The sequence below is a fragment of the Rhincodon typus genome, chromosome 39, assembly GCF_021869965.1.
Source record: "Rhincodon typus isolate 14 chromosome 39, sRhiTyp1.1, whole genome shotgun sequence".
NCBI classification, from domain to species: domain Eukaryota; kingdom Metazoa; phylum Chordata; class Chondrichthyes; order Orectolobiformes; family Rhincodontidae; genus Rhincodon; species Rhincodon typus.
The window spans coordinates 3587002-3610661 of NC_063370.1; the positions used below are offsets into that span (position 1 = coordinate 3587002).

Below are 23660 nucleotides of genomic sequence, written 5' to 3' on the forward strand. Positions count from 1 at the left end.
AGGCTGTTCAGCCCGTTATAGGAAACTGCAGCAGGAGTAGGCTGTTCGGCCCCTCAAGGCTGCTGCTGGCATTCAAACAGATTATGGCTGATCATTAACAATTCCCCCAAATTAATCCTAACTATTCCCTTAGCCCTTGATGACTTTAGTGCCTGTGCTAGATTTCTGCTTGAGTGATTTGAAATTATCATCTTTTTTCTCACTGGAATCCTTTTCGTTTCCTATCTTCATGTACTAAGACTTGGAAATCGTAAGATCTCAGAACAGAGAAGACCATTCAGTCCATCTTACCTGTACAGTCTTTCTGAACAAGCCATCCAATTAGTACCAATCTGCACCGCTCTTTCCTCAAACTCCTCTTTTTTTAATCCTTTGAAGTATTTACTCAACTCCTATTTGAAAGTTGCTATTCAATCTGCTTCTACTCCCTATCAGGTAATTGTGATACAGATCACAGTACCTCTCTTTCTAAAGAACAAAATCTCAACTCTGCCATTTGGTTCTTTTGACATTTATCTTAAAAATGTGTCCCTCTGGCTCCCAATTGTCTTGGGACTGCAAACTGTTTGTCCCTGTGTTTTCCATCCATACCCTTCATCATCATATTAAATCTCCCTTTAAGTATCTCAGCCTAAGGAGAACAAGGTGTGGAGGAGCCAGTGTTGGACTGGGCTGGACAAAGTCGGAAGTCACATGACACCAGGTTATAGTCCGTCCGGTTTATTTGGTCAGGTGCACCTGATGAAGGAGCAGTGCTCTGAAAGCTTGTGTGATTCCAAATAGGCCTGTTGGACTACAACCTGGTGGTGTGTGACTTCTGATTAAGGAGAACAACCCCACCTTTTCCAGTCTCTCAGCATTAATGAAATGCCTCATTCGATGCCATTCTAGTTAATTACTTCCAAACTCTCGCCAAGATCCTCACATCCATTCTACCACGTGGTGTCCAGGATTGGATACTATACACCAACTGAGGCCTAACCAGTAATATAAAGATGAAAACTTAAATTAGAATGAAATTTACACTTTAAATTTGTCTTTAATCCACCGGATTAGACAATTGAAGTTAATTCAGTCATTGTAAAGCAACCATGTGATTCAGTACAAAAATGTACTACTCGATATAGTTCTGACCCATATGAACCGGTAAGATCCCAGTGTTAACCACTGATCAGGCACTATTCAGTCAACCCTGTTACAGGGAGCATTGAGGTAGAATTCACCTATAAGGTTTCCTCTTGCATAGCCCAATTTCCTGTTCACCTTCTCTTGGTGTCTAGAGGCAGACATGAAGAATAGCCACGTGGGAATGGGGGGTAGTGGCATGGTAGAGAAAGGAAGCTCCTGTCAGTGGATCTGCAATCGGGCACAGCATGTGTCGACATAGTATAGTTGGGAGACCGCTCACCTCTGACACCACAGCTTGTGTGTAGCAAGCTCCATTCCAGTGCTTCAACACCTAGATCTCAGCTGCCATGAGAGTGGGGAGAGAATCCTTTGCTACATATCCCAACCTCTGAAGATTTAATGCAGAATTGCGAGAATGTACAACAGAGAAACAGGCCATTCAGCCCACCCTACCTGTTCTGGTATTTACATTCCGCTTGAATCACGTCCCATACTCAATCTCTTCATTTCAGCCTCTCAGAATCTCTTTTTGTTCACTTTTCTCTCTTGTATTTGTTCAGCTTCCTTTCGAGAGCAAAATTAAAGCCCATGGGATTGGAGGTAGTGTATTAAGATGGATAGAAAGTTGGTTGGCAGACGGGAAACAAAGAACAGGAATAAATGGGTCTTTTTCGAAAAGCAGGTCGTGACTAGTGGGGTACCACGAGTACCAGGTACCAGGACTCCATCTATTCACAATAGCTACGTTAATGACTTAGATGAAGGGACTAAATGTAATATTTCAACATTTGCAGATGGCACAAAGCCAGGGGAAGAGTCATATTTCAGGAGGATGCAGAGATGTTGCAGTGTGATTTGGACAGGTTGAGTCATGGGTCAAAATGCATGGAAACAGACCTTTCAGTCCAACCAGTCCATGCCAACCATGTTCCCAAACTAAACTAGTCCCATCTTCCTGCTCCTGGCCCATTCCCCTCCAAACGTTTCCTATTCATGTCCTTATCCAAGTGTCTTTTAAACATTGTAACTGTCCCCACATCCACCACTTCCTCAAGAAGTTCATTCCACATGCGAAGCACCCTCTGTATAAAAAAAAATTCTCCCTCATGTCTTTTTTTAAATTTCTCCGCTTAAAAATGTACTCCCGGTCTTGACATTCCCCCATCCTCGGGGAAAGGCAACTACCATTAACCCTATCTATATCCCTCCATTATTCTATAAAATTCAGTAAGGTTGCCCCTCAACCTCCTATGCTGTAGTGATAAAAGTACCTGCCTTTCTTTATAACTCAAACCTTCCACAGCCAGCAACAGCTTGATAAATCTCTTCTCTTTATCATAGAATCCCTACAGTGTGAAAGAAGACCATTTGGCCCATTGAGTCCACACTGACCCTCCAAAGAACACCCCATCCAGACCTACCCTATTCCTATATCCTGCATTTCCCATGGTTAAACCATCTAGCCTGCACACACCTGGTCAATATGGGCAGTTTAGCATGACCAATCCACCTAATCTGCACATCTTTGGACTGTGGGAGGAAACCAGAAGACCCGTAGGAATCCGAAGCAGACGCAGGGAGAATGTGCAAATTCTACACAGACAGTCCCCCGAGGGCGGAATCGAACCCGGGTCCCTGGTGCTGTGAGGCAGCAGGGCTAACCACTGAGCCACCATGTCACTCCACATGAACCCTCTTCAGCTTAATAATATCCTTCCTATAACAGGGTAACCAGAACTGGACACAGTACTCCAGAAAAGACCTCAACAATGTACTGTACAGCCTCAATGTGATGCCCCAACTCCAATACTCAGAGGACTGAGCAATGAAGACAAGCGTGCTATGTGCCTTCTTAACCATCTTGTCTATATGTGGCGCAAACTTCAAAGGATTATAAGAAATAAGAACCAGGAGCAGGAGTAGGCCGACTGGTGTTTTGAGCCTGCTGCGCCATTCGATAAGATCATAGCTGATCTTTCCGTGGCCTCAGTTCCACTTACCCACCCTCTCACTATAACCCTTAATTCATTTACTATTCAAAAAAAATCTACCTTAGCTTTAAAAACGTTCAATAAGGAAGCCTCAATGATTTCACTGGGCAGGGAATTCCACAGATTCACAACATTTTGGGTGAAGACGTTCCTCCTCAATTCAGTCCTAAATCTGCTCTGCCTAATTTTGAGGCTGTGCCCTCTTGATGTGGTTTCACCCGCCATTGGAAACAACCTCCCCGCTTCTATCTTATCTATTCCTTTCATAATTTCTATATGTTTCTATAAGTTCCCCCCTCAGTCTTCTAAATTCCAATGAATATAATCTGAGTCTATTCAGCCTCATTAGCCAACCCTCTCAATTCCGGAATCAACCGAGTGAATCTCCTCTGCACCCCCTCCAGTGCTAGTACATCCTTTCTCAAATAAGGAGACCAAAACTGCACACAGTACTCCAGGTGTGGCCTCACCAGCACCCTATACAGCTGCAGCATAATCTCCCTGTTTTTGAACTCAAATCCTGTAGCAATGAAGGACAAAATGCCATTTGCCTTCTTAATTACCTGTTGCACCTGTAAACCAACTTTTTGTGATTCATGCACAAGGACACCCAGGTCCCTCTGCACAGCAACATACTGCAATTTTTTACTGTTCAAGTAATAGTCCTTTTTACTCTTATTCCTACCAAAGTAGATGACTTCACGTTTATCAGCATTGAATCCCATCTGCCAGACCTTTGTTCACTCACTTAAACTATCTATACCCGTCTGCAGACTTTCAGGATCCTCTGCACACTTTGCTATACCACTCATCTTAGTGTCATCCGCAAACTTTGCCACACTACATGTGGTCCCCAACTCTAGATCATCTTTATAAATTATAAACAATTGCAGTCCCAGCACTGATCCGTGAACCACTAGTCACTGTGTTTGCCAACCAGAAAAGCACTCATTTATCCCCACTCTTTGCTTCCTGTTAGTTAACCAATCCTCTATCCATGCTAATACATTGACCGTTATGCCGTGCACCTTTGTCTTATGCAGCAGCCTTTTGTGCAGCACCCTGTGGAATGCCTTTTGGAAATCCAGATACACCACATCTACTGGGTCTCCATTGTCCACCACGCTTGTAATGTCTTCATTGAATTCCAGCAAATTAGTCAAGCATGACCTGCCTTTCATGAACCCATGCTGCATCTGCCCAATGGGGCAGTTTCTATCTAGATGTCTTGCTATTTCTTCCTTGATGACCTGTACCTATGTACCTGCATCCTTAAGTCGCCCTGTTCTACACATTACCCTAGGCCCTACCATCAATTGTATAAGTCCTAACTTTGTTGTACCACAGTGCAATACCTCACATTTATTCAAATTGAACTCCATCTGCCATTTTTCAGCCCGTTGAACCATTCAATCAAGATCCATTTATGATCTTAGAAAACATTCTTCACTGTCTACTATGCCACCTATTTTGGTGACTTCCACAAACTTACTAAACATGCCTTCTATATTCTCATCCAAATCGTTTATATAAATGACAAACAAAAGAGGACCCAGAATCGATCCCTGTGGAACACCGCTGGTTACAGGCCTCCAGTCCGAAAAGCAACCGTCCTCCACCAGTTCCTGTCTCATGCCATTAAGCTAATTGTGCATACAATTGGCAAGCTGATCCTGAATCCAGAAGCAGTATAATGTGAATAAATGTGATCTTATCCACTTTGGCAGCAAAAAAAGGAAGGCAGATTATCATTTGAGTGGCAGCAAATTGAGAGCGGGCAATGTTTAACCAGACCTGGGTGTCCCCATGCATCAGTCACTGAAAGTAAGCATACAGGTGCAGCAGGCAGTAAAGAAAGTAAACTGTAAATTGGTCATCTTTAGCAAGAGGATTCAAGTACAGGAACAAGGATCTCTTTGTGCAATTATACAGGGCATTGGTGAAGCCTATCCTGGAATTTTGTATTGTTTGGTCTCTTTATTTAAAGAAAGATGTTCTTACTATAGAGAGAGTTCAGTGATAGTTTAACAAATTGATTCCTGGCATGGTGGGACTGACGTATGAGGAGAGATTGAGTTGATTAGGATTGTGTTCACTAGAGTTTAGAAGAATGAAGGGGGATCTCATAGAAAGCTACAAAATTCTAACAGGACTAAGCAAAGTCAATGCAGGAATGATATTCCTGATAGTGGGGCGAGTCCAGAACCAGGGGTCATAAGTTAAGGATAAGGAATAAACTTTTTAGGATTGTGATGAGGAGAAATTTCTTCACCCAGAGAGGTGAGCCTGTGGAATCCACTACTGCAGAAAGTGGCTGAGCCCAAAACATTTGTGTTTTCAAGAAGGAGGTAGGTATAACTGTTGTGGCTAAAGGGATCAAGGGATATGGAGGGGAGGTGCACAGAGTTAGGCTATTGAGCTCAATGATCAACCATGATCATGTTGAATGGCAGAGCAGGCTCGATGGGTTGAATGGCCTATTCCTGCTCCTAATTTCTTTCTTTCTATCTCGGCTCTCTTCCTCAAGTACATTCTGCAGTAACAAGTTCTCGTCTAACCATTCTTTGAAGAAAGAAATTTCTCCTGAGCTTCATTTTGGATTAGTAGTTGCTGCTGTACGCTTGAAGGTCCTACTTTCAGATTGATCCACAAGTGGAAAGATTTCTCTGTACGTGTACTCTGGTCTGACACATTTGTAAGTTTTGAATACCTGTATGAGGTCTCCTGTAAATCTTTTTCTTTTCAAAAGAGAAAAAAAACTCTATCTGTTCAGTTATTCCTGATAGCTGTAATCCCTAACGTCTGGTCCTTGTTAAAATTAGAAACAGTGGAGAAAGTTGAAATGTCCTTTTTAAGAAATGACGATCAGGGCCAGATGTTTCCTATTGTGATTTGGGTAGGAGTGGTGGGGCACCTTTACACCTGCTGTTCTGATGCAGTCCAGGTTTACTCCCTCTGATTCCTGCAAAGTAAGCAGCCAGGCTCCAGGAATTGCCAAAATCCTGCTCTCCGGCATCCTGGAGACAGAAACGGGAACACAACTCTGATTCGGTCCGGAATCCAAATTTCTGCTCACCCCCAGGAAAGTTGGGCCCCAGGGCTGTACACTGTGCTCTAACTGCAGCCTGGGATTGTGCTTGCCTTTTCCTTTTGCAATGGCTTAAAGGCAGGGGAGGGTGTGGTTTCTTCCAATGTCCTGTCTAGCATTCCTTTCTAACAAAAAAGGAGCAATTTAACAATCCATTCTTTAACAATGCTGTTGTGGGATCTTGCTGTGCATAAAATGGCTGCCCTGTTGGAAAGAAATGGCCTTGTGCACTGGATTGCGAGTCAACTGCCTCATCTTGTTTTGAAGGGTGCGGGGAGGTGCCTGTTTCATCAAGAATGATTTCTGTAGTGGAGCGTGATCTCTAGCCTGTGCAGTACTGTCTTCTTTCTGTCTTGCCTATAAAGGAACCCATCAATGAAACTTTTATTATACGAGGGAGAGAAAGAGCCTATTTATGAGACATTACTGGGGTCAAGGGATGCTTTGAAAGGATGAACGTTGTTGGATGAAAGCTCAGGGGAACATTGATTTTTCAGAGCAGTATATTTTCCTGACATGCAGTCAGTATTAACATGGTAAAAACGAACTGTGACTGTATGTTAGTGATTGATTTTATGCTGGCCCCTGAGATAAAAGCTGAGATCATAACTGTACCTATTCCAAAAGGAATAGTCAAATATTCAGGTCTTCAAAGCTGGAGTAAGGCAGGGGGACAACTATTTAACAGTCTCTTCTATCCAAGATTTCTTCCTTAAGGTTTTTTATCCCCCAAACAGACTAATTTTTGGAGAAATCTAGGAACAGAACGTAGCCATACAGCCCTTTGAGTTGTGGCTGATCTCTAAGCTCTTCTATTTGCCTTGGTCTGTAAATGCTAGTCTCCTTTTTTAAATAAGAGAAATCCATCAGTTTCGATACTTTCATTTAACTCCCCTCATCACACCAGTTTTTTTTGGTGGAGGGAGTTCCACATTTCCATTGTCACTTTATGAGACTGACGGGGAATTGTATTGTCAGCATGTGTTTGTTGTGTCTACTGTGCTGCTGATCTGATTCATCACTCATTACCATTCCAGCTGATTTTCCCCTCAATATCAGATCAATGCTTTCCCCTATTTCCTGTCCCAGCTGAGATGTGCTGACCCAGCACATGCTGACCATACTGGTTTGTATTGCTCAGTGGGCAGTGAATCATCATAGAGTCATACAGCACAGAAATGCACCATTCAGACCAACCAGTCCATGCCGACCATAATCCCAAACTAAACTAGTCCCACCTGTTTGCTCCTGGCCCATATCCTTCCAAACCTTTCCTATTCACGTACTTATCTAAGTGTCTTTTAAACATTGTAACTGTGCCCGCATCCACCACTTACTCAGGTAGTTCATTCCACTTGTGAACCGTCTTCTGTTTAAAAAAGAAATTGCCCTCGTGTCTATTTTAAATCTTTCTTCTCTTGCCTTAAAAATGTGTCCCTGGTCTTGAAATTCCCCATCCTAGGGAAAAGGCATCTACCATTAACTCTATCTATACCTGTCATGATTTTATAAATCTCTATAAGGTCACCTCTCAACCTCTTACGTTCCAGTGAAAAATGTCCCTGCCTATCCAGCCTTTCTTTATAACTCGAGCCTTCCATACCCGGCAACATTCTGGTAAGTCTCTCCTGAACCCTCTCTAGCTCTGGAGAGGGAAAGAAAGGCTTGTCTTTATATTGTGCATTTTATGACCTCATGGCAATGCCAAAGCGCTTAACAGCTAATTAAGGACTTTTGAAGTGGAGTTCCTGCTGCGATGTAGGAAATGCGGTAGCCAATTGTGCACAGCAAGATTCCATAAATAGAGCTGGCTGTATTATTGTTTTATCTGGAGCTAATGTCAAAGCTGAGCCCTGATCTTATTGAAGGGCAGAGCTGTATTCCCTACTCCTACTCCTTTTGACAATTGAGAGGCGAGTATTGGCTCAGGGCACTGGGAAGAGCTGTGCTGTTTGAAGGAGTGCCATGTTTTATTCTTCACATCCACTTGAGAGGGGCAGACATCTTGAAAAAAAGCCAGCACCTCTGACAGTGCAGCACTCACTCACTACTGCGCTGGAGTCTCAGACTTGACAGCTTAGATAATTGATAATGAAACATCTTTACTGCACACTACACAGTTCTGAGAAGGGTCACCGGACCCGAAATGTTAACCGTGTTTTCCTTCACAGATGCTACCAGACCTGCTGAGCTTTTCCAGCAGCTTTGTTATTGTTCCTGATTTACAGCATCCGCAGTTCCTTCAGTTTTTATTTCTCGCACGCTACCCTGTTATTGACCTTTCACCTTTCCAACTTCCTAATGTGTGTCAGGCAGATTGACATAACACGAGTGGGTGATTAAGGGGACTCTTGTTTGTTATGTAACTCTGAGGTCTCCTCTTGTTCTTCCTGTTGATCCAGATTCTCAAGCGAGGTTGCCACGTGAATGATAGGGATGGACTGACCGATATGACCTTGTTGCACTACGCGTGCAAGGCAGGAGCGCACGGGGTCGGTAGGTAGATGGAACGTACAGCTGTCAGAGGTCCACAGAGATCTGTGAAAGGAAATGGGGAAACGCAAGAACATTCTTGTTCCCAAACCTGACATCTGCAGCTTAAAAACAAGCTCACTCGCCCAATGCCAGCCACCCCCAAAAAATACAGCGAAGGGATAGTTCTGTGAAATCGTGGAGTGTGTGCACTGTTATGAATTCCTTAATGAAACAGAGCCGACACAACCTTAAGGAGTTTGTCGCTGCACTGAGGTGTATCCAATGACCCCCCCCCGTCCCCGCCCCCCAAAAATGACCAGCCCTACTTTTATGAAAAGTGTTGTTTCAGTCCCTGAAGGGTAATCTAAATGCTGTGGCTTCAGTTTTCATTCCCTTGTAAATTCCAGCCCATCCCAAACTCTGCTGCCAGTATGCTAACTCACACCTTCATTCAAACAACTTCTTCTGTGTCCACTAACCAAATTGGTTTTCAGTCCAATTTTAATTGAATTTAAAATTTTTATCCTTGTGTTCAGCTTGCTTTGAGGTCCCTGTGCTCCTCCAGTTGCAGCTTCTTGAGCATCCCTCAATTGTAACCTCTCCAGCACTAGGTGGCCGTGCTGGGGCCCCAGACTCTGGAAACCCCTCCTCAAACTCCTCCACTTTCCCCCCTCCTCCTACAACTGAAAGCTACCTTGATGACTGCCCGGATACCTCCCTCATATGTCACATTTTGTTTGATGACTCGTGTGCAGTTTCTTGGGATATTTTACTTCGTTACAGGTGCTACGTAAATGCAAGTTGTTGATTATAGAATCCCTACAGTGTGGAAACAGGCTATCCAGCCCATCAAGTCCACACCAACCCTATGGAAAACAGTGCACCCGGACCCCACCACCCCCAACCCATCTCACCCTATCCCTGTAACCCTGCATCTCCCATGGCTAATCCATCCAGCCTGCACATCCCTGGACTCTATGGGCAATTTAGCATGGCCAATCCGCTCTAACCTGCATATCTTTGGATTGTGGGAGGAAACTGGACCACCCAGAGGAAACCCACGCAGACACGGGGAGAACATGCAAACTCCACACAGACAGTCACCCGAGGAATCAAACTAGGGTCCCAGGCGCTGTGAGGCAGTAGTACTAACTGCTGAGATGATGTATGCTTTGATTTGAACAACAATGTGTTAATGAAATTGCATTTTGTCATTTTAATTCACTAGATTTTGTTAAATATTAGAGGGAAGATTTCCGTACAAGGCATTCTTTGTGTTTGCATGTTTACTATGTGATTGTAACAAACCAGACGTGTCTGTTGGTGTTGGTTTGACTTCCTTGGGTTTAAGTTCAGTCTCCAACTCCCTCAGCAATGTGTCATCAGCATTCAGCATATTTTATTTCATCTTCTTCCACTGGGTGAGGCAGCAGTGCTAACCACTGAGCCACTGTGCCGCCTATTGATGGTAAGACATGTCTTTGTTTCTGTGTCAAGGGGATCCCGTGGCTGCTGTGCGCCTGTGTAACCAGCTGATTTCCCTGGGGGCCGACGTGGGACTCCGCAGTCGCTGGACCAACATGAACGCCCTTCACTACGCTGCTTATTTTGATGTCCCAGAGATAGCTCGGATCCTCCTGAAGGCTCACAAATCGAAAGGTAGTGGATGGACTTCCAACAATCTAACCGCTTCAGTGTTCGGGAGACTGTGAGCCTGGAATTCTGGGTCAATCTTCCTCTCTCTGGTCACGGGGCACTGCAACACCTCGGCAAACTCTGTGGATGATGGTTATTTAGTCGTTACTGATGGGGTTTGAAACTGAAAGCCCCAACTCTTTGTCAATCCAGTGCCAGGGCTCTGTTTTTGTAGAATAACAGAAACGTAATGCGCAGAAGGAGGTTATTCAGTGGTCTTGTCTGTTTTGGCTCTTTGAAAGCACAGTCAGCAAGTAAACGCCCTCACACTGTCTCCTAGTTTCTGGTGCACTTCCTTGAGAGTTATATAATTGTCGTACAATTAAAAATAGGGCCTTGGGTTGTGTTGCAGAACAGAGAGACCTAGGCGTTCAGGTACAGAGTTCTTTGAAGTTTGTGTCACATGTAGGCAGGGTAGTTAAGAAGGTGTTTATCATGCTTGCTCAGACCCTTGAGTATAGAAATTGGGACATCATGTTGAGGCTGTACAGGACGTTGGTGAGACCTCTTCTAGTACTGTTTCTGGTTCTGGTCACCCTGTTATAGGAAGGATATTATTAAAATGGAGAAGGTTCAGAAGAGATTTACCAGGCTGTTGCTGGGAATGGAGGGTTTGAGTTATAAGGAGAGGCTGGATAGGCTGGGACTTTTTTCACTAGAGCATGGGACATTGAGGGGTGACCTTTATTGAGGCTTATAAAATCATGAGGGGTATAGATAAGGTGAATGGCAGGTGTCTTTTCCCTAGGGTGGGGGTTTTCAAATTTAAGGGGAATATTTTTAAGGTGAGAGGAGAACGATTTAAAAAGGACTTGAGGGAATTTTTATTTTATGCAGAGTGGTTCGTGTTTGGAATGAACTTCCAGAGGAAATGGTGGATGTAGGTACAATTACAAAAGATGTTTGGATAAGTTCGTGAATAAGAAATGTTTGGGGGATATGGGCCAAGCGCAGGCAGGTGGGACTAGTTTAGTTTGGGATTATAGTCAGCATGGACTGGTTGGATCGAAGGGTCTGTTTCCGCACTGTATGACTGTTATATGTTGTACAATATTTCCTTAATGCCTCCTTGCTAGCTGCTCGGCTGTTTGAGATATGACTGGTGCTCTAAAAGTGGAAACTTTCAATTTCCTGTCTTTTTTATTTTTTTGCAACGTTTGATCACTGGACTTGGGGTCTGTTTGCTGAAAGTCTGTTCTGTCCCGTGTTTCCACAGTGCTGAACTCCACCTGCAGTGACTTCAACCATGGCACAGCCCTGCACATTGCAGCTTCAAACCTGTGCCTGGGAGCTGTGAAGTGTCTCCTCGAGCATGGGGCTAATCCAGCAGTCAGGGTAAGTGGAGAGCTCTTTGCTCAATTCTGACATTCCCTCTATTCCTCCCTTCCTGAAGGCCCTGGGGCTACACAATTACAGGGGACTGCCATCTTGCACTTCACCAACTGACCTTTCTTCAGGTGGCTATACCTGTCAGATCCTCTTATCTAGCTTCCAAACAGCCCACAGTTGAGGGATTATGTCAAGCAGTGGGAATTCTGGATTTTTTTCCACTCCATCCAATTTTTTTGTTTACCCAGGGAATCCTGAATCCTGTTTCCCTCTGCTGTTTCCCTGGCTTTTTATATTAGATTTGTTGCCATTAGGTCAGAGGCTGCCTACGTACAGGAGTAAATCTGCAGCAAAAACAGAAATTGTTGGAGAAATTCAGTGGGTCTGGCAGCTTCTGTGGAAACAGAGTTAATGTTTCAGCCCGGTCATCATTTTTCAGAACTCGGTCTGCAAAATCTCCTGTGAATCTGCAGGTTTTGCTAAGGTAGAACAGAGCCAAGCTCCAACAAGCCCATTGCTTGTATTTTCAGTACAATATGGTATTTCATTTGGACCTGGTGAACTTGCTCATTACCTTTGTGCCCTTGGACATGGCATGTTTGCCCAGCTTCCCAGGCAGCAGCAGGCGCACGGTGGTTTAGATCTCTTGGGAGATGATGGTGCTGCACTGGTTGACATGGGTCAGATGGAAAGCCTCCCCTGCAGTCTGCTCGCACATACTGTTGATGACCGAGTTCATGAGGCTCATAGCCTCGGACAAGATGTGGGGTCGGGGTGAACCTACTTCATGTACAGAACCTTGACTGGTCACACTCGGCAAATCCAATGTAAAAGCAGCTTGAAACAATCAGGAACTGTAGCATAGTGCAGTGTTGCTGGGCTAGTAAAGCACAGTTAGTGTCCTGACAAACACAAGTTCAAATCCCACTATGTCTGTTGGAGGAATTCAAACCCAATGAATTGGGGTGGCACGGTGGCTCAGTGGTTAGAACTGCTGCCTCACTGTACCAGGGTCCTGAGTTCGATTCCACCCTTGGGCAACAGTCTGTGTGGAGTTTGCGCATTCTCCCCGTGACTGTGTGGGTTTCCTCTGGGTGCTCCGGTTTCCTCCCACAGTCCAAAAGATGTGCTAGGTGGATAGGCCGTGCTAAATTACCCCGTACTGACCAGGGATGAGCAAGTTAGGTGGGTTAGCCAAAGGTAAGTGGAGGGTTACAGGCATGGGGTAAGGGGTGGGTCTGGGTCTGGGTCTGGCCTGCTTTCCACACTGTAGGGATTCTGTGATTCTAATCAGTAAATCTTGGATGAAATCCCATCACTAAAATTATCAGACTGTCATTAAAAGCCTATCTGGTTCTTTAGTTTTCTTCAGGCCAGGAAATCTGCCAACCTTACTCAGTCTGGCCTATGTGTGGTGCCAGACCTACAGCAATGTGGTTAACTCTTAACTACCCCGCAAATGGCTTACAGGGGAAGGGGTAGCTCTGAGTGTACCTGTGCTTCATCACTACCACCTTCTCGATTAGGGGGATGGAAGTAAAGGTTAACCTAGCCAACAATGTCCACATCCTATGAATGTGAAAAATGTGCTCCTTGGCTCAGTATTACACTGTTTTAGTGTTTTTGTTTGGGCTGCTTCTCCAATCCTTGCCGTCCCAATGGTAAGGACTGCACTGCTGCCTCTCTATTGTTCTGACTGTTTAGACTTCTCGTTCTTTTCTCACCGAACAGAATCGGAAAGGACAAGTTCCCGCGGATGTGGTCCCAGATCCTATGGACATGACGCTGGACAAAGCTGAGGCGGCAATGGTTGCTAAGGAACTGAAGCAGCTGCTGCTCGATGCGGTACCTCTGAGCTGTAACCTTCCCAAGGTCACCTTGCCAAACTATGACAACATCCCAGGCAACTTGATGCTCACTTCACTGGGTCTCAAACTAGGGGACCGAGTTGTCGTAGATACAGATAAGGTAATGAGGTATTTTGTAGTGGGCTGACACTCCTTGTAACAACAGTTGTCTAATGTTGACCTTCCAGGTTGGGAGTCCTGTGATGATGCAGTGGCCTTTAAAGTTTAATTTGTCCTGGTCTTTTTTTTTTTGAAGAGTGGTTGTAAGGCCAAGGTGGAGAGCAGTCTGGGGTAACGTAAACTGTCTGGAAGGCCTTGGGTTTTTTTTAATGCAGCCTGAATGGGGGTGGTCAGCTCTCTCAGATCAGAGTTTCTGGGTTTTGGTTTTTTCTGTAGCATCAGAAGTTATTGACAGAGTTGGAAGCTTCAGTGAATGTCTCCTGGCTGCTATTCTCTCTGAATTTTCTCTTGAATTTTTTTCCTTCTGGATTGGAGAACTAAGTGTGAGAATCTGTGTCTAAATTTGCCTTTTTGCCAAGGGGTGTGTTTATGGGATGTTACTATTTTGGAACACTTAATTAGTAATAGTTACAGTATCTAATATTCTGTTAAGTTTTCCAATGAAGTTAGTTATTCTAAGTTCCTCTTTCTTTGGTTGTATTTGTAACTGCAGTGTTAGGGTTAGAAAATGTTAGGGTCTAAGCTACATCCTTGAAGTATTTTGAGGGGGTCTGGTCTGGTTCATAAGTGTGATGGACCAGGAATGGCTTTTATGCTGAGAAACCTAGGTATGGAGCTGAGGCCCATGATCCAGAGAGCAGGGAGGAGGTCAAGTAGCTGTGTGTAATTGTATATTAAAGTGAACGAAGGTCTCATGTAGTGCATTGGTAGTGTTCATACCTCAGGCCTAGGAGCCCCATGTTCAAGAGGGGAGGTGATGGCCTAGTGGTATTATTGCTGGACTGTTAATCCAGAGACCCAGGGAATATCCTGGGGACCCCAGTTTGAATCCAGCTACTGCAGATGGTGGAATTTGAATTCAATAAAAAAAAAAGAGAAAAAAGAAGTCTGAAATTAAGAGTCTAATGATGACCACAAATCCATTGTAAACTGTCAGGAAAAATGCCCTTTAGAGAAAGAAACTGCTATCCTTACCTGGTCTAGTCTACATGTGACTCCAGACTCTCAGCAATATGGTTGCCCTCTGGGCAATTAGGGAAGGGCAATAAATGCTGGCCTAGTCAGCGACACCCTCATCCCATGAATAATAAAGAAAGCTCCCACCTGCTCCAGAGGTGTGTAATAAAATCTCGGAACAGGTTAATTAGAAAATATCTAAGATGAATGAATTGGTTAAGCCTTAGAGAGGTAGGAAGATCTTGAGTTTGACCCATCTCTGTAAAGCATCCTGAAGTACCTCGCAGATGTTTGTGGATCATTTTTCTGTGCATCACAGGTACAGAAGCCATTTTGAGCACAGCAAGGTTCCTCAAGTCCAGTGATTGGATAATCTGGGATTTTGGTCAAGGGAGGAATTTTAATCTTCTAGTGATCGCTGCTCCACACATTGCGGTCTGGGTCACATGCTCAAATTCCGGGGTGGGGGGTTGGATGCCAGAATTTCCTTGCTCAAAAAGGGAGAGGATTTCTGATTAGGTCAAGGTGAATTTGTCATCTACAGTTACTCTGTCACCTCGAACTGTGTGAATCCTGGGAGACTGAAACCTTTGATTTGTTTCTCCACTTGTTCTAGGTTGGAACGCTGCGATTCTGTGGCACCACTGAGTTTGCCAGTGGACAGTGGGTTGGTGTCGAGCTAGATGAGCCCGAAGGGAAGAATGATGGCAGCGTTGGAGGGATAAGCTATTTCATTTGCCCTCCGAAACATGGTGAGAAGAACTTGTTCACTGAGGTTGTCCTGTAGCTGAAGGATTGGTCCTGTTACGATTTTATAGGTTTCTAAGAGATCCTCCCTCATTCTTCTAAACTCCAATGAATACATTCCTGAACAAACCAGTCTCTTTTCATACATTGTTCTTGCCATGCCAGCAATAAGTCACGGAAATCTTCGTTGCATTCCCTCCACCGCCAGAACATCCTGCTTGAGATAAGGAGACCAAAACTGCACACCATACTCTAAATGAGGGCTAACCAAAGCCCTGTACAGTAGCAACAAGATATTCCTGTGCCTGTATTCGAATCCTCTTGCTATGAAAGCCAACATCCCATTTGCCTTCCTCACAGTTTGCTGTACCTGCACGCCTACTTCAAATGATTAGTGTATAAGGGTGCCCAGGTCTTGTCGCACCTCCCTATTCCCAGTCTGCCTCCCTGTTTTTGCTACCAAAGTGGATAACCTCACATTTATCCACATTATACTTCATCCTGCCATGCATTTGCTCACTCAGTCAAGTTGTCTAAATCACACTGAAGCATCTCTGCATTCTCCCCACAGGTCACCCTTCCACCCGGCTATGTAGCATCTGCAAATTTGGAGAAATTACATTTAGTTTCTGCATCTAAGTCATTAATACATATTGTGAATAGCTAGGTTCCATGCACTGATCCTTGCGGTACCCCACTAGTCACTGCCTGCCATTCAGAAAATGACCTGTGTATTCCTACTCTTTATTTTCTTGTTTGCCAGTAAATTCTGTATCCATGTCAGTACACATCCCCCAGTCCCATGTGCTTAATTTTACTCACAAATCTTTTTGTGGGACCGTACTGAAAGCCTTCTGAAAGTCCAAATAAACTGCATTTACTGGCTGCCCCTTCTCAACTCTACTAGTTACATCCTTGAAAAATTCTAATAGATTGGTCAACATGATTTCCCTTTTATAAATCCAAGCTGACAGTGACAGGATTGGACACAGTTTTCCAAGTGCTCGGCTATTAAATCTTTCATAATGGACTCTAGCATTTTTCCCACTATCAATGTCGGGCTAACCTGGCTGTTGTGTTTTTGTTTATTTTTCGTTTTCCAGGTTATTTTTCTCCAGTGTCTAAAATCAGTAAAGTTCTCGATCAGACCCCATCTTCTGTAACCTCGACACCTAAAACACCCAGAATGGATTTCTCTCGAATGACTGGGAAGATGAAGAAAGATAAGAAAGGTATCTTTGTCTCTAATTGAATTTCCTGCAGTTTGTTGAATATTTATACGGTGTTCACCCTTGGTATATTAGCTCGATGCTGTTTGCATATGCACGGGCTGCTGTTAATGTAGTTAATCACATCAGCCAGTTTGTACTCTAGTGAATCCCACGAATGGCAGTGAGATAAAAGACCAGCTAGCCTGTTTTTTTTTGGTTATGAAAACAGTAAATGCAGGGAAAAGGCAGAGATAACGATAGAACTCTGATATCTGATCTCTTCTTTCTCCATAGATGCTGCCAGACCTGCTGAGTTTCTCCAGAATTTTCTGCCATTTATTTCAGACTTCCAGCATCTGCAGTATTTTGCTTCTCTTTGCTTGTTTTGTTATGTGAATTTTGACCACGACCCCACAGAACTCCCCTCCCCTTCAATGGTGGGGGCTGTTGCCCTCATTGATAACAATCACCAACAAGTAATAGTAACTTGGTAACATAATCATTCTTTGCTTGAGGATGGCTTTCTGTTTGGAACAATAATGTTTCCTTGGTTAGTACCTTTGGGCATCAGTTTAAGGAGTCAGCTGAGGGACAGCACCTGTGGCAATGCAGCAGTCTCAGTACTGCATTGGGAGTGTGAACTCGAGGGAGTGCAGTGACTCATTGAGATATAACTGGGCCAGAATGGGAACTTTGCCAAGTTCCAACAACATCGTCCGTTATTCTATCCTGTAGATTAACTTAGGCTTAGACATTTCATGACCATGGTTTGTGAAAGCCGGTGGGATTCTGTTGCAGGAAAATAGGCCTTGCCAGCAGTGCCCGGCATCATTTAAAGTCTCCAATTCATTGCTCACCAAAGTATATTGAAAAGTTGCAATGAGTGGACAGAGAGTGGTCGACATTCAGTGGACTGTTCAAACATTCAGAAACTCCATTTCAGTGTATTTTGCTGTTTGTTAACATTAGTGAAAAGATCAATGACTGAATGAGATGAAGTGGAGTCATAGCCTGTACAATATAATGGAATTTATGGGTGGTTATAAAGCATTGATATTTATCAAGGGTTCACGTGCTGTAGTGTAACGTTGTCACTTTACAGGCAAGATGTATGTGATAACGTTCCTTTAATGTATGCCTAAGTTTAAATCCATCAGCATGTTTGAGTGAATATTCTTTGTGTGAAATTGTTACAGCTATCATTCACTTATTAAGGGAATTTAAACCCCATTGCATACAAACAAGCAAATTAGGAGCAGGAGTAGACCATTCTGTCCCTCAAGCCTGCTCCACCATTCAATAAGATTGTGACTGATCTGATTGTGTCATGAATTCCACATTCTCATCTCAGCCCTGATAACTTGGATTAATGTTCAGCAAGGAGATCAGTCTATCTCCGCGTTCGAAATATGCAATGACCCTGCCTCCGAGGCAGACAGTTCCAAACTCGCACAACCCTCAGAGAGGAAAAAGAAACTTTCTTCATCTCTGTCCTAAAAGGATGACCCCCAATTTTCCTTCTGCTGTGATCCTGGCTCATGTTATTGCTGGACAAGTCAGATCACAGACAGAAATATTGCTTGATAGATCATATTCTGTTTTTTTTCATTTACTAAGGTGGTCTTTCATTGAAATGTAAACATGCAATGCAGCAGATTTGGTTTTGAATAGAAGTTTATTTCACAAAGAAAATGTAGAATAAACCACTCATTTACATATAACACATATTAGAAGATTTTTCTATTTTGGGGTCTTCCCTGATCGTTAATACAATTGAGCTCAGACTCTCTCAGTTTTCAGTGTTCTAACCAAACACTTCTGATATGGAACTTTCAAATGAAAACCCTTGCACTGAAGAAATCTATTTCCTGTTTTGAACTAGCTCCTTTCTCTAGGAGAAACTGTTTTTACATCTAACCTCAGACAGGATGTCTGCAAATTGAAACAAAAGAAAGCTGTCCAATCTATGAGATTCTTCCAGGCCAACAAAGCTTATTTCTTCTAAACTGAAAGCAGGCTAATATTGTCAATGTGTGCTTCCTCTGATCATAAAACTCACAATACAAACAAATTCCCATTATCACTCCAGGAGCCATCTCAGTCTCATTGGTTTTAGAAAAAAAACAGATTTAGAAAGGCTAACAAATGAATGATTAAAAGCCCTCATACACACAGGCCAAAATAATTCACCAGTTCAAATCTAAAATGTAAAATGAACTATTATATATCACACACTTTATCTCATACTGATTACGTTGAGTTTTTCTAAGTCCCCAACTATAACTTCCTTAGTGTCTGTTAATTAATTCATTACGTCCTAGTCAAGATAGGGAGTTGAATAAAATCATTGTCTCACTCAATTTTTAAGCCTCTCAACCAACTGACAATTATTCCAGCAACTTATGATGGTAATTATGTGCAGAGGCTGTCTGTGTAAGTGTCTCCTCACCAGCCAATCACACGCCAATATCCTGTTGTGGTATATTTTTCTTAGATTTCTGGTTCCAAAGGTTTGGCTCCCATCAGAATGACAGATAATTGGCCATAGCCAGCATGGTGGGTCTGTATCTACATATCCATCCCCTCCAGTTTATCCATCTCTCTCTCTCTCTCTCTGTCTTCCCCACCATCCCCCCACCCCTCTTTCTTCTCAGCCTTGAGAAGGAAGTCCCTGTCTGTGGGAAGCCTTGATCGAGAAGGTGCGAAGATTGAGATCGGAGACCAAGTGTTGGTTGCGGGTCAGAAACCAGGAATAATTCGGTACTACGGTAAAACAGATTTTGCTCCAGGTGAGTGAAGTCATTAAGAGATATTTAGAGTGAATTGTGGGCTTTCACTCATGGGACCATAGGACTTAGGAGCACAAGTAGGGCATCTGGTCCTTTGAGCCTGTTCCATCATTCAATAAGACCATTGATCTGAATGTGGTGTCACTCCATTTTCCAGTACGTGTCCTGTAATACTTTTCTCCCTTGTTGATTAGAAATCTGTCAAAATCAGCCTTGAATAAATTGAGTGGCAGCACCTCCACAGTTGGAGAATTCCACAGACTCATGACTTTGTGAGAAACAATTTCTCCTGATCTCCATCTTCTTCTTAAACTGAGTGCTTGTTCTAACCTCCCGTGTTCGAAAAATCAGCTTGCACTGTGTCCAATCCCTTCAGGATCTTTATAAGTTTCAATAAGATCACTTATGAACTTATCACTTACTCCATTGGGTAAAGCCCCAACCTGTTCAAGCTTGCTTTCTTCGAGGTGAGGCAGTGTTATAGTGGTAATGTCACTGGGCTAGCAATCCAGAGCCCCAGGCTAATATTCTGAGGACGTGCATTCGAATCCCACCATGGCAGATGGTGAAACTTGAATTCAATAAAAACCAGTCTGATTCACTAAGGCCCTAATCTGCCATCCTTACCCGGTCTGACCTACATGTGACACCAGACCCATGGCAATGTGGCTAACTTTTAACTGTCCTCTGGGCAATTAGGGTTGGCAACAAATATTGGTCTCACCAATGATGGCCACGTCCTGTGAATGAATAAAACCTGTTAAGGCCTTTAACCCAGGAATTAGTTAATGATGTTACATTGTGGTATCATGGTCCCTACCAGACATTAATAATTAAAACTTGATCATGTAACTGTGTTGCCTTGGAATGTTGCCAAGGAGTAGATAGAGTACTGACTATCCTAGCCCTAGAGAGACTGAATGGTCTGTTCTATAATCACTAAATGAATCTGGGATGTGAATTCAGGCAACCAACCCCACTCACTAAATAAGATTTCTTATCCTACATATCGATTGCCTTTTTTTTAACAAGTTCATGTTCACAGGAACTGATACTTGCTTTTTATTTAAGTTTTATTTAATTAATTGAATTTAAATTTATAAACCGGTGGAGTTGAAACCACATGTCCAGGGTATTAGTGCTCCCTTTGGATTACTAGTTCAGTTCAGAACTGTTCACCCTTTCAGACCTCTAGACAACAATGAGGAGTGCCATAAGCTCCACCAACTATGATGGTGTCATCATGTGGTCTTGATGACAGAACAGCTTAGGTTCTTGAAGAACTGAGCCCTAACCTCTGATCCTCCTCAAAGTCCCTGTAGATATTTTCTAATCATCCTGTTCAAGATGGTATTACATACCTCTGGAGCAACTGGAGTCTGGGTTTCCTGTCTGAGAGATAGGAACGCTGCCACAAGAATCCCCAAAGTCTGTCACAATGTCCTACATTGTCTATTACATCAAACTAACTTGTTACTAGTTGTTATCATGCAGAAAACCATACCTTGTTAAGTACAAGGGACCCTCTGGTCAGACCAGGAAGTGGTGTTCCCCTCTCGTAATGGGCCGAGCAGGTGCTGCAATCTCCAAAACTTTAAAGAGTTTGGTACCAGCTTTCTTCATGCGGGGCAGCTATTCATACAGTGTAGAGAGCTATCCCTGCCCAAAGGGCAAGACCTCAATGAGCTGGGTCACTACTGGCACAAGAATAAACTCAACATCACTTTCTGGAGGGCACGTAAGGATGGGCAATAAATGCTGGCCTAGCTGGTGATGTCCACGTCGCATGAGTTAATTTTTAATATGATATGGATATCATTAAAGAGATAGTGGATTACTTGAGTTAATCCACAGAGAAATTACCCTCTCTTCCGCCCCCCCACCCCCCACCCGCCAGCCAAGTGAATAGTGATTGCTTCATGACTGGCATTTACGTCTTGTTTAATGTCCAATCTTGTCCTTAAGTATCAAGAACAAAGGAGCCAGGATGAAGAACAGTTAGTTCTGGCAACCACTTCATCTGCTGAGAGGCCATGAGACTTGAACCATTAATCCTCCTTTCTCCTGATCCGCTGAATGTTTCCAGCATTTTTCTGAGTTCTATTTTTTTTTTTTTCTGGGGCTTTAGACAGACAGTAATCTGCTGCCTGTTCTCTGTTGGTTATTCACACCATGTCAATTGTTTCCTTCGCAGGGTATTGGTACGGTATTGAGCTGGACAAGGCGACTGGGAAGCACGATGGCTCAGTGTTTGGTGTCCGATACTACACCTGCTCTCCAAAATACGGGGTATTTGCTCCTCCTTCCAGGGTGCAGAGGTAACTTTCAGCAGTCATTGTTTTGTGTGTCTAGAGATTTATGGGGCCTGTGGATCGCAGGCTAATTTAAGACGCTCTTGATTACATATAGGGTTTGATATTTTTGTTTCTTTTTCCAGCTGAGGGATTGGCTTTCATTGACTCTGATCATAAAGACCTTCCTGACAGAACCTAAAACAGTTCTGACTACTTCTGATGTCCTACCTTGACAGTATCACATGCAGCTCAGCGCCTTGTGAATCACTGTAGAGTCTGTTAGCGACCAGTTAGAGAAGTGCCTGAAAGTCTTATTGTCCATTGTGGGCAGACCTAACAAAGACTCTCAACGCTCCATTCCAACAACATACAGACCAGGGAACTGCAGAAAATTAGCACAGCTTGTCCCCATGTGTCATTGTTGGGAGGTGTATTAAATGAACAATATTTTTCTTCTTTCTATGCTGTAGGATTGCTGGGCCCAAAGGACCCCCGGGTGATGGGACCATTGGCAAAAAAATTCACCAAGTAACAAGTAAGTTGAGATGACATCACTCATGTAAAAAAGAAACTGATTTATTATTAAAAGAAGAGAATTGTGCAACTCGGAAGGCAGCCGTTTGGCCCATCATTCCTGCGTTGGCTTGCTGAAAGAGTGATCCTGTTTGTCTCAGTCCCCTAGTCTTTCACTGCAACTTTCAAATGTTAAAATGGGGGAAGGAAGCCTGAGGATTGTGAAAGGGAAAGGGTTCCACAGCTCTGGGATCCTCAGGAATGGGTAAGAGATTGCACAATGAATCTTAATTTTCATGCAAAGAGGATGCAGAGAATTTGAGACTGGCAGTTATGTGGATTGGATTCTACACTGTTTTGCGTTCTTGAGTCACACCACTGAACGCTGGGTGGACCACATCAAAACATTATAAAAGATCCTTTATGGTCACTTGAAAAGCAGCTTTGATATGCTCGGAATGAAATGAATTGGAACCCAAATTCCAGGATAACAGAGAAATGTACTGACCCATTGCCCCAGTTCTGTATTTGAGTAAAACTCAAAACATTTATCACAAGTGACAGGTACTTGCAGTAAGATTTGGATCAGTGCTAATGTGCGTGTTGTAGCACTGGATTGATTTTGGTCTCCACCTTTTTGTTTCCACAGTGACTCAACCCAAGAGAAATTTAGCAGCTGTGAGGACTCCCAAAGACATTGCATCAGAGAGTTCCATATCCAGGTAATGTGTTGTTCTGTATTGGCCAAGTATCCTGTGTCCATCTTATAAACAAGAAGGGATAGAATAGAGAAGTACTTATTTTTTTTGCAAGGTGGAGAAAAGTGCTACCCACCTGCTTTTTTTTCTCCTTCCTGACCTTGTGGCCTAATATTTCAATGTTAGACAGGAACACATCACTCGGTAAAACAGCTCCGTCCAGTCATTTCTCTTTCCTGTAACTCAGCCTCCTTTGAATCTCTTTCGTCGCTTGTCTCTTCACTCCTCCAAGCCATGTTCTCGCTCCCCTTAGATCTGAATTTGGGGCACTTTGAACAGCCAATGGAATGAGCTCCTTGTGATCAGCCATGCTAATTTGGAACAAAAACAAAGTTGCTGGAAAAGCTCAGCAGGTCTGGCAGCATCTGTGAAGGAGAAAACAGAGTTAACGTTTCAGGTCTGGTGACCCTTCCTCAGAACCTTCCCCAGTTTTGGGTCACCGGGCCTGTTCGATGTGAGGCCTTGTTTAGAATCTGTTTGTGTTTTAGTTTGGAGTCAGACTGGTTTTATTTCTGAAGTAGGAATTTCTAAAACACCATATTGACTGTTTATAAATTGTGTACTTTTTGAACAAAATAGTATGTATCTGCAAATACAAATTCACCCCATAGATTCGCGTGTGTGTGTGTGTGTGTGTGTGTGTGTGTGTGTGTGTGCA

The 23660-nt window shown here is 43.4% G+C and overlaps 1 protein-coding gene across 2 annotated transcripts in view; it reads left to right on the top strand.

Moving 5' to 3' along the window:
* The window catches only part of clip3 (CAP-GLY domain containing linker protein 3), a 70814-nt gene that overhangs the window by 27874 nt on the left and 19280 nt on the right, over positions 1–23660 (top strand). For both annotated transcript variants that reach the window (XM_048618375.1, XM_048618376.1), the window contains exons 4-13: positions 8610–8703; positions 10180–10341; positions 11594–11712; positions 13438–13674; positions 15307–15442; positions 16541–16669; positions 19303–19437; positions 21632–21755; positions 22202–22266; positions 22894–22966. In XM_048618375.1, the coding sequence (XP_048474332.1) occupies positions 8610–8703; positions 10180–10341; positions 11594–11712; positions 13438–13674; positions 15307–15442; positions 16541–16669; positions 19303–19437; positions 21632–21755; positions 22202–22266; positions 22894–22966 (1274 nt within the window). The remainder of the gene's footprint in view (positions 1–8609; positions 8704–10179; positions 10342–11593; positions 11713–13437; positions 13675–15306; positions 15443–16540; positions 16670–19302; positions 19438–21631; positions 21756–22201; positions 22267–22893; positions 22967–23660) is intronic.